Genomic DNA, 14,324 nt, shown 5'->3' on the forward strand with positions numbered 1-14,324 from the left:
ATAGACTCATTAACTCAATAACAGTAGTTACTGTTTATATCTCTGTTTATAGATGATGACACTGAGGCAGAGAGGCTACTCAGGGTCACATTGCTAGTTAGTGCAGAACCAGGACCTCACCCAGACAGTCAGACCTACAAGGCCACTCTTACTGACCTCAGTACCACTGACCTCAGTGGTGCCTAGAGGGAAGTGTGCTTCCCACCACTTTCCTGAACAAATAGCACTTTGAATTTTCCTGCTGGGGCCAAAGATGCTCTCATGCTGGTTCTTCATCTAGGTCTGAGGATGTTTTCTGTTGTTTGGAATAGAACTAGTTGGTTAGTTTGTAGACATGGATGTTGTAAATGATGTAATTGGGTCTGAGTTGGTTTAAATCTGTTGAACCTTTGAAGGTTACTGTGGTGTTGAAAAGTGTCATTTAGCCTACTAAAATGTCATTTTCTGCTGTGTTTGAGAATTGTAAGTAGCATTAGAATTTATGAGTATGTTACCAGATGGCCACACTAACTTGTGCAGCTTTTCACAGTATATATTTATGTCCATACTGCATGTGGTTTTTTACATTGTGAATGTTATCCTGGTGACAGTTCTTTTAAGAGAGTATGAAAGAAAAATGTCCTTTACTGGATTGAGCATAGTTTCTTTTCTTTTTCTTTTTTTAGTTTTTTGAGAAAGGATTTCCTCTGCGTAGCCCTGGCTGTCCTAGAACTCACAGAGATCCACCTGCCTCTGCCTCCTGAGTGCTGGAATTAAAGGCATGTGCTACCACTGCCAGGCTGAGCATAGTTTAAGTCTTAGGAAGGTAAATGTGGAGGAAATGCACTTGCCAAACACTAAGACATGGGGTTGGGGATTTAGCTCAGTGGTAGAGCACTTGCCTAGCAAGCTGGGTTCAGTCCTCAGCTCCAGAAAAAAACCAAACCAAACCAAAGCACTGAGATGGCATCAGGAAGAGTTTCTTTTAAAAAAGATTATGAAAGTGTAGGGGCTGGAGAGGTGGCTTGGCGGTTAAGAGCACTGGCTGCTCTTCCAGAGGACCTGGGTTCAATTCCCAGTACCTACATAGGTGCCATCCATAACTCTAGTCCCAAGAGATCCAAGGCCCTCCTATGATCTCTGTATGCATCAGGCACATAGTACATATAGATACATGAGGTAAAACACTCATACACACGAAATAAAAATAAACAAATCTTGAAAACATTAAAAAGTTATCAAAGTAATATACCCAGATGCTGGTGTTCATGTATGTGTATGTGCATTCATTTGAAAAAAACTCTTATCTTTTCCTTTATTATTATTATTTGCATTTTTAATTATTATATTTGTGTTTTAATTTTACACATCAGCCATGGGTTCCCTGTCCTCCCCCCTCCCGCCCCCACCTCCACCTTCCCCCGAGCCCCTCCCCTCTATTCACATCTCCTCCAGGGCCAAGACTCCCCTGGGGATTCATTTAAACCTGGTGGATTCAGTACAGGCAGGTCCAGTCCCCTCCTTCCAGGCTGAGCAAAGTGTCCCTGTGTAAGCCCCAGGTTCCAAACAGCCAGCTCATGCACTAAGGACAGGTAGGTCCCAGTCCCACAGCCTGGATGCCTCCCAAACAGTTCAAGCTATTCAGTTGTCTCACTTATCCAGAGGGCCTGATCCAGCTGGGAGCTCCACAGCCTTTGGTTCATAATTCATGTGCTTCCATTCGTTTGGCTATTTGTCCCTGTGCTTTTTCCAATCTTGGTCTCAACAATTCATGTTCTTACAGTCCTTCCTCTTTCTCGACAATTAGACACCTGGAGCTCCAGCTGGGGCCTGGCCGAGGATCTCTGCATCCACTTCCTTCAGTTATTGGATGAGAGTTCCAACTTGACTGTTAGGGTGTTTGGCCATCTGATCACCAGACTAGGTCAGATCAGGCTTTCTCTCGACCATTGCCATTATTATTATTATTATTATTATTATTATTATTATTATTATTATTAGGTTTTTCAAGACAGGGTTTCTCTGTATAGCTTTGTGCCTTTCCTGGAACTCGCTTTGTAGACTAGGCTGTAGTAGGAATCTTAAAGAGTTCTTATTAATAAAACTCAAACCCCAGGCCAGTTATTGGGGTGATTGCTGGAAGATCAGAGAAGCAGAACAAGCCACAGCTATCTCACCTTGCTAGGAGATCCTTTTTCCTCAGGCTGGAAGCTTCTGAGTCCTCCTTCCTCCTCCACATGAATCTCAGCTGAACTGTGTTGCTCCAAAGCCTGAACGCTTAACCAACCAAATGCTTAACTAACTACATGCTTTTCTCCTTAGTTCCTGGACCTCATGGCTTATATACCTTTCTCTTTCTGCCCCCACTCCCTGGGATTAAAGGTTGGGTTTCTGGGATTAAAGGCGTGGGTCACCATGCTTAGCTGTTTCTAAAGTGGCCTTGAACTCAGAGATCCAGCTAGCTCTGCCTCCCAAGTGCTGGGATTAAAGGCGTGTGCTACCACCGCCCAACTTCTGCTATGGCTTACTCTTCCCATTTTCTAGCCACCATTTTTGGCTTTGTTCTAGTGGCTGTCTGTTCTCTGACCCCAGATATGTTTATTTCAGGGAACACACAATATTTCAGGGAACACAATACCACCACATTTCCCCTGTTTTTGTCTAAAATTTAAAAAAGGTTATAACTAATACAAGAAAAATCATATCCAATAAGTATATAAAATATATACAGTCAAGAATTGCATTAACAATGTCTAGTCCATTAACATTTGACAAATTCAGATAAAAACTCCATTATATAGATATTAACAATGTCCAGTCCAGTAACATTTGATAAACTCAGACAAAAAATTTTCAGTACTTATCCTATTTAAAACAAGTAGTTCCTTTTTAAATGTATTTGTTTTCATAACAGATTCAGTAATCTACCTTTTGTCATTTTTATATCTTTTTTTTTTCTTTTTAGAGTAGATTCAGTGATCTACCTCATATCTATATTCTCCTTTTTCCTTTTCTTTTTTAAACAAAACCTCTGAATCTAATCTTCATGTTCAGCTTTTTTCCTGACCATTGACAATTAACAACTTGTAACCAATCATCATAAACAATGACAATATCCAAAACTCATTAAACGACCAAAAACTTCCCATCCCACCTTTTTGGGATGTGGGTGTCATCTTCTTAAAATTACTTCCATCTTTAGGGGATCTTGGAAAGAAAATTTTTGGGTTAATTGTCAAGTCCTGTATCATTTGTCCTACCCCTGCATAATTTCAAGTCCTTGTTCAAGTAGTCTGTCAGGCTGGATCATCTCAGCTAGCCATCTCAAAATTGTCCTGAGTAGTTTGCAATCCAAAGTCGAGCTTTCCATGGTCATGGTTCCCTTTAGATTTTTTTTTTTTTTTTTTTTTTCCTCCTCTGTGGTTTGGAGCAATCACAGTCTGATAAATGTCTGTCTCTTGGAACCATGAACATTCTTCCCTAGAAGAGAAAATCTTCACAGCAATTTCTCCCCAGCATTTGTCTTGCCAAACTTTTCCAAACTGACCTTTGTCGATGCTTTCTTGTAACAAGATGGTCCTGCCTCCATGGTCCCACCGACACTGTTTGTGTCTTTGCCCCTGCCAAAGCTTCTCCTAGGCCAGTCTCAACTCAGGATCCTCCTGCCTCTGCCTTCAGTAAATCCTACCGGCATGTGCCACCACAGCCGCCCGAGTGTAGCTTGGGCCTAAGCTGGGCCCGCAAGACCACAGGCAAGAGGCCTTTTCATGAATTCGTACCACGAACATTGGGCGCCAGATATTGGTGAAGTTATTAAGGCCACTTCACGTAGTTAAAAGGGAGGTTTATTTTGTGGGGTAACTTACAAATGAAGGGGTAGGTTGCAGGGTCTGGCAAAGGTATAGCGCAGGCCGGCGGTGTTCTCTGGAGAACTCTGCTCGGTCTACCTCCAGCGTCCAGGGTCCCGGAACCAAGAGAGAGATCTCCCCCACCCCCATCCTTGGTCTTCCTCTTCCTCCTCCGCCCCGCCTTGTGGGCGTGACCATTACCAAAGCCTCAATGGGGGTTGGAACGTCCAGGCCAATGCTGGGATGGCTACCCACTACACTAGGCTGGCCTCGAACTCACAGAGATCCGCCTGCCTCTGCCTAAACCCTAAAACTTCTCATCTTCCTGCCTCCACCCCCTGGGTGTTGGGATTGGTGGTATAGGGCGTCACAGCTAGTCTCTGCGTGCTTCCTGCATGCTGAGCCCCATCTCTAGCTTCTGACCAAGCTGCTGTCTTGCATTCCTCATTACATAGTCTAGCGCCCCGTTCTGCTTCTGTGAAAGTTACTATGGTGTCTTGATGTGAAACTCGCCCACGTGGAGGCCAAGCAGTGTAGAAGGGCTCGGAGTTGCTGGTCGTCCTGCCGTCTCCCTGACTTCATCTTCTTTCTTTCCCTTGCAGGAAATGACTTAGAGGCCTTATGAAGACATCTGTGCTTTCTTGCTTCAGACGTTACAACTGCAGGCCAACCCAGTCTGGAAGCACTTCTTATTAATGTTACAAGGAAACCACTACCTCAGCAAACAAAAGAAAGAAGACACACAGTAACAATGTCATGCTTAAAGAAAACTTGTTTCCAGAAACCGTTACAGGAGCTTTGGAAGTTTTTAGCACTGAAAAGCAGCTTTCCAGGTAAATGGATTTGACAGGCAGGTTCTGTCATTCTGCAGAGGTGTGCTTTTCCTTAAGGACTTCTTGTAAAGTAACCCCTCCGCCTAAATGCTGTTGACCAGCGTAAGGTCCTTTTTGGTATATAGAAGATACATTATATTACATTTTAAAAGTTAAGTTATTTTTCTGCTATTGTAAATGTAAGTATCAAAATATTCTTGCAAAGCAATTATAAGTAAACATTTTCCTCAGCAGGCATTTCTTTATTGAGAGTAGGATGCTGAACAGTTATACGGCATTTCAGACACACTTATTTTTTTGACAGAATTCCTACCTACACTGAAAATACTAATTATATAAGCCTGTTATTTTTCTCACCTTTATGTTGGATCACATGGTCACCCGCCTCATGGAAATGACTTTTTTAAAACGTAGATTTGCAGAACTCCACTATTTTTATACCTAGCTGCAGTTTTGGAAAAAAAGGACTCTGAACCCTGACCGGCCAGTGGTTCCTGGAACAGTTCCCCACCCGCATGTATTGCTGCAGTGCCCAGGACAGTAAGATGGACTACAAGCGGCGCTTCCTGCTTGGCGGGTCCAAGCAGAAGGTGCAGCAGCACCAGCAGTACCCGATGCCTGAGCTGGGCCGAGCACTGAATGCTCCCCTGGCATCCACGGCCCCCTCTACCCCACTGGGCAGTCTGACGGCTGCAGGCAGCTGCCACCATGCTGTGCCCCACTCCACTCCCATTGCTGACATCCAGCAGGGCATCTCCAAGTACCTGGATGCCCTCAATGTCTTTTGCCGTGCTAGCACGTTCCTCACAGATCTCTTCAGCACCGTGTTCAGAAACTCACACTACTCGAAGGCCGCCATGCAGCTCAAAGATGTGCAGGAGCATGTGATGGAGGCTGCCAGCCGGTTGACCTCAGCCATAAAGCCCGAGATTGCCAAGATGCTCATGGAACTCAGTGCTGGGGCTGCAAACTTCACAGATCAGAAGGAATTCAGTCTCCAGGACATTGAGGTAGAGTACCATTCCCATAGGAAAATGTATTGCAGAGGTCAGTGAGCACCCTCAGTTTCCACAAACGGCAGCAATGATAGCCTTTGTCCTCCTTTTGTTGGTATGATCTTCTTGTGAAAAGTTTGGTGCCTGCCAAGTTGTGATGCTTTCATTTTAAGTAGGTTAAAAGGTCACGGAGCAGGGTTAGAAACACAGGGCTCAGTGCTGAAGTCAGGGTTCAGGGGTTTGAGGTTTCAGGTCAAGTCCCGGCACACACAAAAGGAAAAGTTAAACTAATTTGTCTGTATTTGATGTTTCTGTCCTTAATTTTTTCAAATGGAAACTAATATCCAAATAATATACTATTAAAAACACTTAGTGAGAGGCTGGAGTCATATTTCACTGGTAATGTTCTTGCCTAGTGTGTGTAAGGCCCTAGGCTCAATCTCTAATACTGCACCAACAAACAGAAGTGCTTAGAATTCTAAGTATGGTCATTTTTTATTTTTTGTGTGTTTTGAAGACAGGGTTTCTCTGTGTAGTTCTGGCTGTCGGAACTCACAGAGATCCGCCTGGCTCTGCCTCCTGAGTGCTGGGATTAAAGGTGTGTGCCACCACTGCCTGGCTTGAGTTTTCAATCTATGGAATCCCTGGTTTTCATGAAAGTTCCATGTGTTTATAGAATAAATTAAGTTTCCAGCTCTAAATTCAAAACTGTTTTCATTTAAATGCATTTGAATCTTTGTTTTTTTGTGTGTGAGTTTGTACCGAAAGGAAACACTCTCTTCAGGACTCGACTGGAATCAAGTTTTATTCAGAATAAAGCTGGCTTTTTTCTTTCTTTCTTTCTTTCTTTTTTTTTTTTTTCTTTTCTTTTTTTGGTTTTTTGAGACAGGGTTTCTCTGTGTAACAGCCTTGGCTGTCCTGGAACTCACTCTATAGACCAGGCTGGCCTCGAACTCACAGAGTTCTGACTGGCTCTGCCTCCCGAGTGCTGGGATTAAAGGCGTGCGCCACCACTGCCCAGCGGCTTTTTTCTTGACTTTGTTGAGGAAATACTTTTCGTACTGTTCTTTTTTATGTAGTGGTGGGAATGGAACCCAGAACTGTATGCATTCTCAGCAAATACTGTGCCACTGAACTGCAATGAGGGGCTTTTAAACTTTGACTCTGTTACATTAAGTTTTTAGTACATTGTTTTTATATTTTTGTGTATGGATATTTTGCCTGCACATGTGTCTGTACCACTTACAGGCCTGGTGCCTGCAAAGGTCGAAGAGGGCATCAGACTCCTTAGGGACTGGAGTTAGAGATGACCATAGCTGTTAATTGAGTGCTGGGAATCAAACCTGGGTCCTCTTGTTTGTCTTTTAGATAGGGTCTTACTGTGTCACCATGGCTGACCTGGACTGTGGTATGTAAACCAGGCTTGACTTGAACTCACTGAGTGCCTCTGCCTCCTGAGTCCTGGAATAAAAGGCTTGTGCTATCATACGCAGCTCCAAGTCTTTAAAAATGTGAAAACCGGGCTGGAGAGATGGCTCAGAGGTTAAGAACACTGGCTGTTCTTCCAGAGGTCCTGAGTTCAATTCCCAGCAACCACATGGTGGCTTACAACCATCTGTAATGAGATCTGGTTCCCTCTTCTGGCCTGCAGAAATGCGTGCAAACAGAATATTGTATATATAATAAATAAATATTTTTTAAAAAAATGTGAAAACCTGGGGTCTGGAGAATGTATACTACTCTTCCTGAGGACCCTAGTTCAAGTTTGGTTGTCTGAACCCTTTGCAGGGCAGTTCACAACCACCTGTAATTTCTAGCTCCAGGGAATTCGAGGTCTTGATCTGTCCTCTGCAGGCACACTTAGACATATGTGCACATACCCACACACATAATTTAAAATCTTTATAAACCCAAACTCATTTTATCCCAGCACTGTGTTCAGTGCACTGGATTTGGTCCAGGAGCCATAGCTTGCTGCCTTTGTTGTCACAAATATATAATACCAGGTCATTCTTACTGTTATTTAAATATGGAACATTTCATGAGTTTGTGTATTACTCTTGTGAAGCCATTTTAATCCTTTCTGTATCATCCCAGGTTTGGTGTGTGTGTGTGTGTGTTTTCAGTGTAGGTCTTAAAACCCAGATTCTTGCACACCTTGGGCCTATACTTCACCATAGATCTGCATATGCCCTAGGTTCATTCTACCTTGACTCTCTATTCAGGTCTATTTGTAATTATGATTATTTCTATGATTACATTTTTATAAAATGGCTCATCACAGTTTAAAGTTTTTTTTTGTTTTTTTGTTTTTTGTTTTTTTGTTTTTTTTGAGTTGAGGGTTGAACCCAGAGCCTTGCTAGGCAAACGCTCTACCATTGAGCTAAATCCCCAACCCAGTTTAAAGTATTTTTTTAATTCTACTCATAGGTTGGGAATGTAGCTCAGTGGTAGAGTTCTTGCCTTGCATATGTATTGGCCCTGGATAAAGAAATAAAACACTCATTACAAATATGTGTAATTCTCCAAATAACTGAAACGGTGAAATGTAAAACTTAGCTAGGTGTGGTAGGCAGCACATGCTTACAGTTCCAATGATCCAGAGGCAGAGGTGGAAGGATTGTGACTTTAAAACAATACTGGGCTGTATATTACCTGTTGCAAAAAAATAACAAAGGCTGGAGATGACATTGGGTGGTAGAATGCTTGCCCAGTGTCCATGAGGCTTTATCCTTAGCTCTACAACAAATAGAAATGTAGAGCTTTGTGCTTTTCTTTCCCATCCTATTTTTTCCATCCCCCAGAATGCCTTTGTGCCTGGTATGTGCCATTCCAGACTGTTTATGCACAAGTACATAGTCCTGCACACACAAATGCACCACTTTGTTTTTTATTGTTGTTGTTTGTGTGTTTGCTTAAGACAGGTTCTCCCTCCTCTGGCCTGAACTTACTATGTAGACCAGGCTGGACTGGAACTCAAACCATGTTTTCAGCTACAGTGTGCTTGGTTATTTCTTGACAGAGATGTGACATTTTGCAAACACATAGTTGTGTCTCCCACCTCCCTCAGTAAATACAGAGCAGCATTAAGCGCACATTGTTAGGGCTGCCATCCTAAGATGATGGAACACTTGGAGGTTTATGTAGGAGTCTGTGTTAGAGTGAGTGGTTTATGTGAGCCTTACCTCTTTATGTTACCTGTCTTACTGCGTTCTTCAAGTCACACCTCTGAGGTCTGAGAAGACAGAGCTAGACCCACATGGCTTGGTCAGGACAGTTATGGAACTATGAGACACAGGAGCTTAGCGACTCACCGAGGCATGTGTTGTTACCTACATTGTTTTTTTTTTTTTTTTCCGTGTGTGTGTGTGTGTGTGTGTGTGTGTGTGTGTGTGTGTGTGTGTGTAGGGCGCTACTTTTGTTTTTGAGACAGAGTCTCAATATATAGCCCTGGTTGTCCTACAACTCACTATGTAGAACAATCTTCATCCAACTTGCGGGAGTCCTCCTGTGTCCCGTCCCCCCCCCCCCCACACACACACCCCCCCCACACCCACCGTGAGTCCTGGGATTATGTGCTACCAGGTCTGTCTTGTTCTCTGGTTTTTTGATTTGGTAAGGCTGTTGTTAAACTCACAGTGCTCTTGCCTCAGCCTCCCAACCTTTGAGATTGCTACCATATACTACCATATTGGGCTGGGAGACACTTCTGATTGTTTCAGTTTAGAATTTTGGCTTGGCTTTCCTCATTGAAATTCTGATTAAGATGGTTGGACTGTTACCATGGCTTTTGTACATAATAGACTAAACAGGCTTTCTGTTTCCAATGCTAGTCTGGAAACTGCTTGCTGTTCATGAGTTTTGGAATCTGTGGGTCTGTTCTATGTGGAAAAACTTAACTTACAGATTAGTTTTCAAATGTGTCTGTCAAGCAGACCCATAGATGTAAAATATCTGGAAGCTTTTTATTACATCCATTCACTTATTCATATATTGTCGGTGTGTGTGAGTGTGTGTATACATGAATGCTGCCACAGCATGACTCTTCTTACCTGTGAAGGTCAGAGGAGTGTGCTCTTCATCTACCATGTGGACCTGGAAATAGAACTTAGGTATTTAGGTTTGGCAGGAAATATCATCACCCATTGAGCATCTTATCAGCCCAGCATTATACTTTTCCCCTAGAGCAGTATTGGCTGTTATAGAATTCCTTTTTCTTAAGGTTTTTATTTTTAATAATTTATTAATTTTCATTTTATGTACATTGGTATTTTGCCTACATGCATGTCTGTGTGAGGGTGTCAGATCCCCTGGAACTGGAGTTTCAGACAGATGTGAGCTGCTATGTGGATGCTGAGACTTGAACTTGTCCTGTGGAAGAGCAGCCAGTGCTCTTAATTGCTGAGCCATCTCTCCAGCCCATTTTTCTTACGTAGTATATTACACTACCAGGGTAGTTAGGCCAGTAGGGGTTCTCCTCTACTGTTAACCAAACTCAGATGAAAAAGCTAAGCATTTGGATTTTTTCTTCTGTTGGTGTTTTGTTGCTCCCTACCTACCCCTCCCCCATTTTATAATCAAAGCCCTAAGAGGCTCATTAATGTTCATTCTGGGAAAAGGAGTCTGAAGCCTGGCATTGCATAACATGACTTGCTGTGGTTTAGGTGGACTTTGTTCCCAGCAAAAATTTATTTCTCATGTATAATAGTGGGGGAGAATATGGCCTTTAGAGTTGTTATGCTGATAAAGGTGATCAGCGCTCTCCTTGAGTGAGTTGTAGCTCTAGAAGGATTGGGTTGGTTACCTTCGATGCAGGAGTGCATTGCCCTCGATGGTACCATGCTGTTGGCTTTCTGGCCTCCAGTACTGCCAGCTAGACTCACCTTTGCATTCAGACATTCTGTCCCAGCAGCAGGAAACAGACTATGATACCTCCAACAGGAGCCAGGATTGTGTATAAAGGAAGCCCTTTAGGAGTATTCAGATGCTTCCACAAAGTGTGATGTGTCACCCCCAACCCCTATGTGTGTTGTTTTGTTTTGTTTGTTTGTTTTGTTTTCCGAGACAGGGTTTCTCTGTGTAGCTTTGCGCCTTTCCTGGAACTCACTCTGTAGACCAGGCTGGCCTCGAACTCACAGAGATCCGCCTGCCTTTGCCTCCTGAGTGCTGGGATTAAAGGTGTGCGACACCGCCGCCCGGCATGACAGAACTCTTCCCCATAGAGTCTCAAAGCTGTCAGTAAAATCAAAATGTGAATTTAGGAAAAATATATTTTCCCGTATTGAACTTGTTAGTTGTCCAAAGCTTTGATAGCCCACCTGGACTTTATTTATTTATTTATTTATTTATTTATTTATTTATTTATTTATTTTTGAGATTTATTTATTTATTATATATGCAGCATGTATGTCTGCACACCAGAAGAGGGCACCAGATCTCATTACAGATGGTTGTGAGCCACCATGTGGTTGCTGGGAATTGAACTCAGGACCTCTGGAAGAGGTCCTGAGTTCAATTCTTAACCTCTGAGCCATCCCTCAAGCCTGACTTTTTTTTTTTTTTAAAGAGTGGACTCCACTGGACTCTTGGGTCCTAGGGAAGTCTACTTGAGTGCTTTCTGTAATTGTGTTAATTTCAGTGTTTTTGTTTTTTTTATTTTTAAGATGAGGATCGAACCCAGGGCCTTGCACTTGCTAGGCAAACGCTCTACCCCTGAGCTAAATCTCCACCCCAGTTTCAGTGTTCTTTAAAAATGCCATGCTGGCTGAGTTGAGTTGACTGACTTCTCTTTGATTTTGAATTGGTTTTGAACCATTTACAGTTAAGCTTGTAGTTCATACTAAGAAAATACAGATGGTCCTATGTCTTAGGTTTGTATTTATTAGAACGTCACATTTATTTGTGATTTATGCATCAATTCTGAATGTATTAATTGCAGACTTTATTGATGTCAGATGCTGTTGCAGTAATGAAATATAGCAGTGAAAAGTCAGGAATCTCTCCCTTTGTGTAGCTAGAGCATGGTTGTGCTCTTAGAGGGGGTTGGAAGGAGAGTCACTGAGAATTCCCTGTGAGTGACAAGTAGAAGGTGGTTGAGAAGCAAACCCAAGAGAATGCGGCAGAGGGAGTAGCTGGTGCCAAGCCTGTGAGGCAAGAGTCAGCTAGCGTGCTGGAAGAACAGAGACCCCTCCTGTGGGTGAAACAGAGTGAACAGATGTGAGAATATTAGGGTAAGGTTGTTTCTATTGTATGGTGTTTATTTGTGTATGTGTACACATGTGTGGGCCACTGTACACATGTGGAGTTTAGAAGACAACTTTGGGGAGTTGTTTCTGTCCTCCCACATAAATCCCATGTGAGTTCGAGGGATTGTCTGGCTTGGAAGCAAGCATCTTTACTTTCTGAGCCGTCTCAGTCCTAAGGACAGTTAGAAAGGTAGAAAGTGCTTCTCTGGTTTTTCTTCTCTTAGAGAGATCAGAAATGGGACAGGGTGAGGTGAGTGTCCAAAGGGAAAGGAAGGACCTCTTAGTCCTTGTGGAGTGAACGGATGCTGCTTACCCACTGGTGTTCATCACACAGTGACGGCTGAGGTCACTTTAGGTCCCTGGCAGATGCTATGTAGACAGCCCAGAAAGCCAGGATGGCTGCGGGCCTCTCAGGATTTCTCCACTTTGAGGGGACTGTGCAGTTTTTTACTGGCTTCTCAAGTCTGACAGGCAGACATGAAATCACATCTTTACCTCATTGAACCCTGGCTTCTAGTTTGACATACTGACAGGCCTCCTTGGAGTTCTGTAATTGCCCATGAATGTGTTTGAGGTAACTTCTGTACTGACTCACTCTTAAGGGCCTTAGTTCAGGTATGTTACCATTTGATTTGGATAGGTGTAAGCCAGAAATACTACATAGCAGTAGTAATGGAAAATATTAGAAGTTGTTTAAAAATGTGATTTTCATTAACCTTAGTGGAAGTAAGTGTGCACAGGCTGTTGCTTTTCTCCCCCTAAAGGTAAAAATTCATTGTTTATGTTTTTGTTTGGGCTAGTAGATCTTTTCACTTTTTATTTTTTGGAGGAAAGGTTTCTTTATGTAACTTTGACTGGCTTGGAACTCACTGTGTAGTTGAAACTAGCCTCAACTTCACAGATGTGCATGCCTCTGTTCCCAGAGTGCTGAGGTTAAAGGTGTGTGCTCCATGCCTACTTTTGACTAGTAAACCTTATATAGCAAAGTATACTGTTTTCTAACCATATGTGCTAAAGCCAAATGAAAATCCAAATTGTTACTGTTAATCAGACAATTAAGTTCATGTCATAAAAGGCTTACATGGAGTTGGGTGTGATGGCGCATACTTTTATTCCCAGCACTCAGGAGTCAGGAGCAGGTGGATATATGTGAGTTCCAGACTAGCCTGGTCTACATAGTGACATACAGGCCAGCCAGAGTTATAGAATAAGACCAAAAATAAAAGTGTGTAGCCGTGGTGGTTTGAAAGAAAATGACCCCTATAGGGAGTGGCACTATTGGGTGTGGCCTTGTTGGGGGGAGTGTCACTGTGGGAATGGGCTTTAAGGTCCCCTATGCTCAAGCCATGCCCAGTGTGACAGTTGCTTCTGCTTCCTGTGGATCAAGATGAAGAACTTTCCAGCTTCTCCAGTACTGGGTCTGCCTGCACGCTGCCATGCTTCTCACCATGACAATAATGGACTAAACCTCTGAAACTGTAAGCCAGCCCCAGTTAAATGTTTTCCTTGATAAGAGTTGCCATGGTCATGGTTCTTCACAGCACTTTTGTCTGTTTGTTTGTCAAGGCAGAGTTTCTCTGTGTAGCTTTGGAGCCTGTCCTGAAACTCACTCTGTAGCCCAGGCTGGCCTCGAACTCACAGAGATCCACCTGCCTCTGCCTCCCAAGTGCTGGGATTACAGGTGTGCGCCACCACCGCCCGGCTTCCAACTCAATTTTTTTTTTTTTTTTTTTTTGAGCCAGACCCAACTTTTTAAAATTTTTTTGAGATTAAAATTATATTGCATCCATCTTCCCTTTTCTCCCTCCAAACCCTCCCAGGTACACACACACCCTTTGCTGTCTTTCACATTCGTTGCCTCTGTTTCTTAAATTGTTCTGTGTATAAATGCATTTATTTTTCCCCTAAATATATACTTGCAACTTGCTCAGTCTGTTACTTGTATGTATGTTTTCAGGGCCGATCATTTGATAGTGGATAATGGATTAGCATGCTCTTCCCTTGAGGCCTGGTGGCGGACATCACCTTATCATATCTGTTGTGCTGTTCTCGTTCAGGTCTTTTTAAGGCAGCCATGTTGGTGAGGCTTTATGATGCAGCCCTGACATTTGCAGTGGACCAGTCTCAGCCATCTTCCTGTTCCTCTGGCTTTCTACCTGTCACCTGCAGTGGTCCCTGAGCCTTGGGTGGAGGAGCTGTGTTGTAGATGTGTCAGTTGGACTGGACAACACAAATGTGCATTTTGATCGCTTCTGGTTTTGTATAATCCTCTCCTTCTATTGCAAAGAGAAGTTTCCTTGATGAGTGATGAGGACTACATTTCCCTATGGGTATGAGGACAAATATTTAGAACGTAGTGATTATACTGGATTAGTAAAATGGTGGTTGTGGTTCTCCTCCACGCTCCATGACTTCTCTAGCCCT

At 43.0% G+C, this 14,324-nt stretch overlaps 1 protein-coding gene across 6 annotated transcripts in view; it reads left to right on the forward strand.

The window, feature by feature from the left end:
- Garre1 (granule associated Rac and RHOG effector 1) overlaps positions 1-14,324 on the forward strand; it is a 93,070-nt gene that overhangs the window by 25,578 nt on the left and 53,168 nt on the right. For 5 of the 6 annotated variants that reach the window (XR_004943982.1, XM_036176945.1, XM_036176947.1 and 2 more), the window contains exon 2: positions 4,430-5,670. Coding sequence is in view for 5 of the 6 variants with exons in the window: in XM_036176945.1 (XP_036032838.1) it covers positions 5,176-5,670 (495 nt within the window). In the remaining variant the exon portion in view is untranslated. The remainder of the gene's footprint in view (positions 1-4,429; positions 5,671-14,324) is intronic. The other variant, XM_036176946.1, reaches the window with a different exon arrangement.

Source organism: Onychomys torridus, chromosome 1, assembly GCF_903995425.1.
Source record: "Onychomys torridus chromosome 1, mOncTor1.1, whole genome shotgun sequence".
Lineage (NCBI taxonomy): Eukaryota > Metazoa > Chordata > Mammalia > Rodentia > Cricetidae > Onychomys > Onychomys torridus.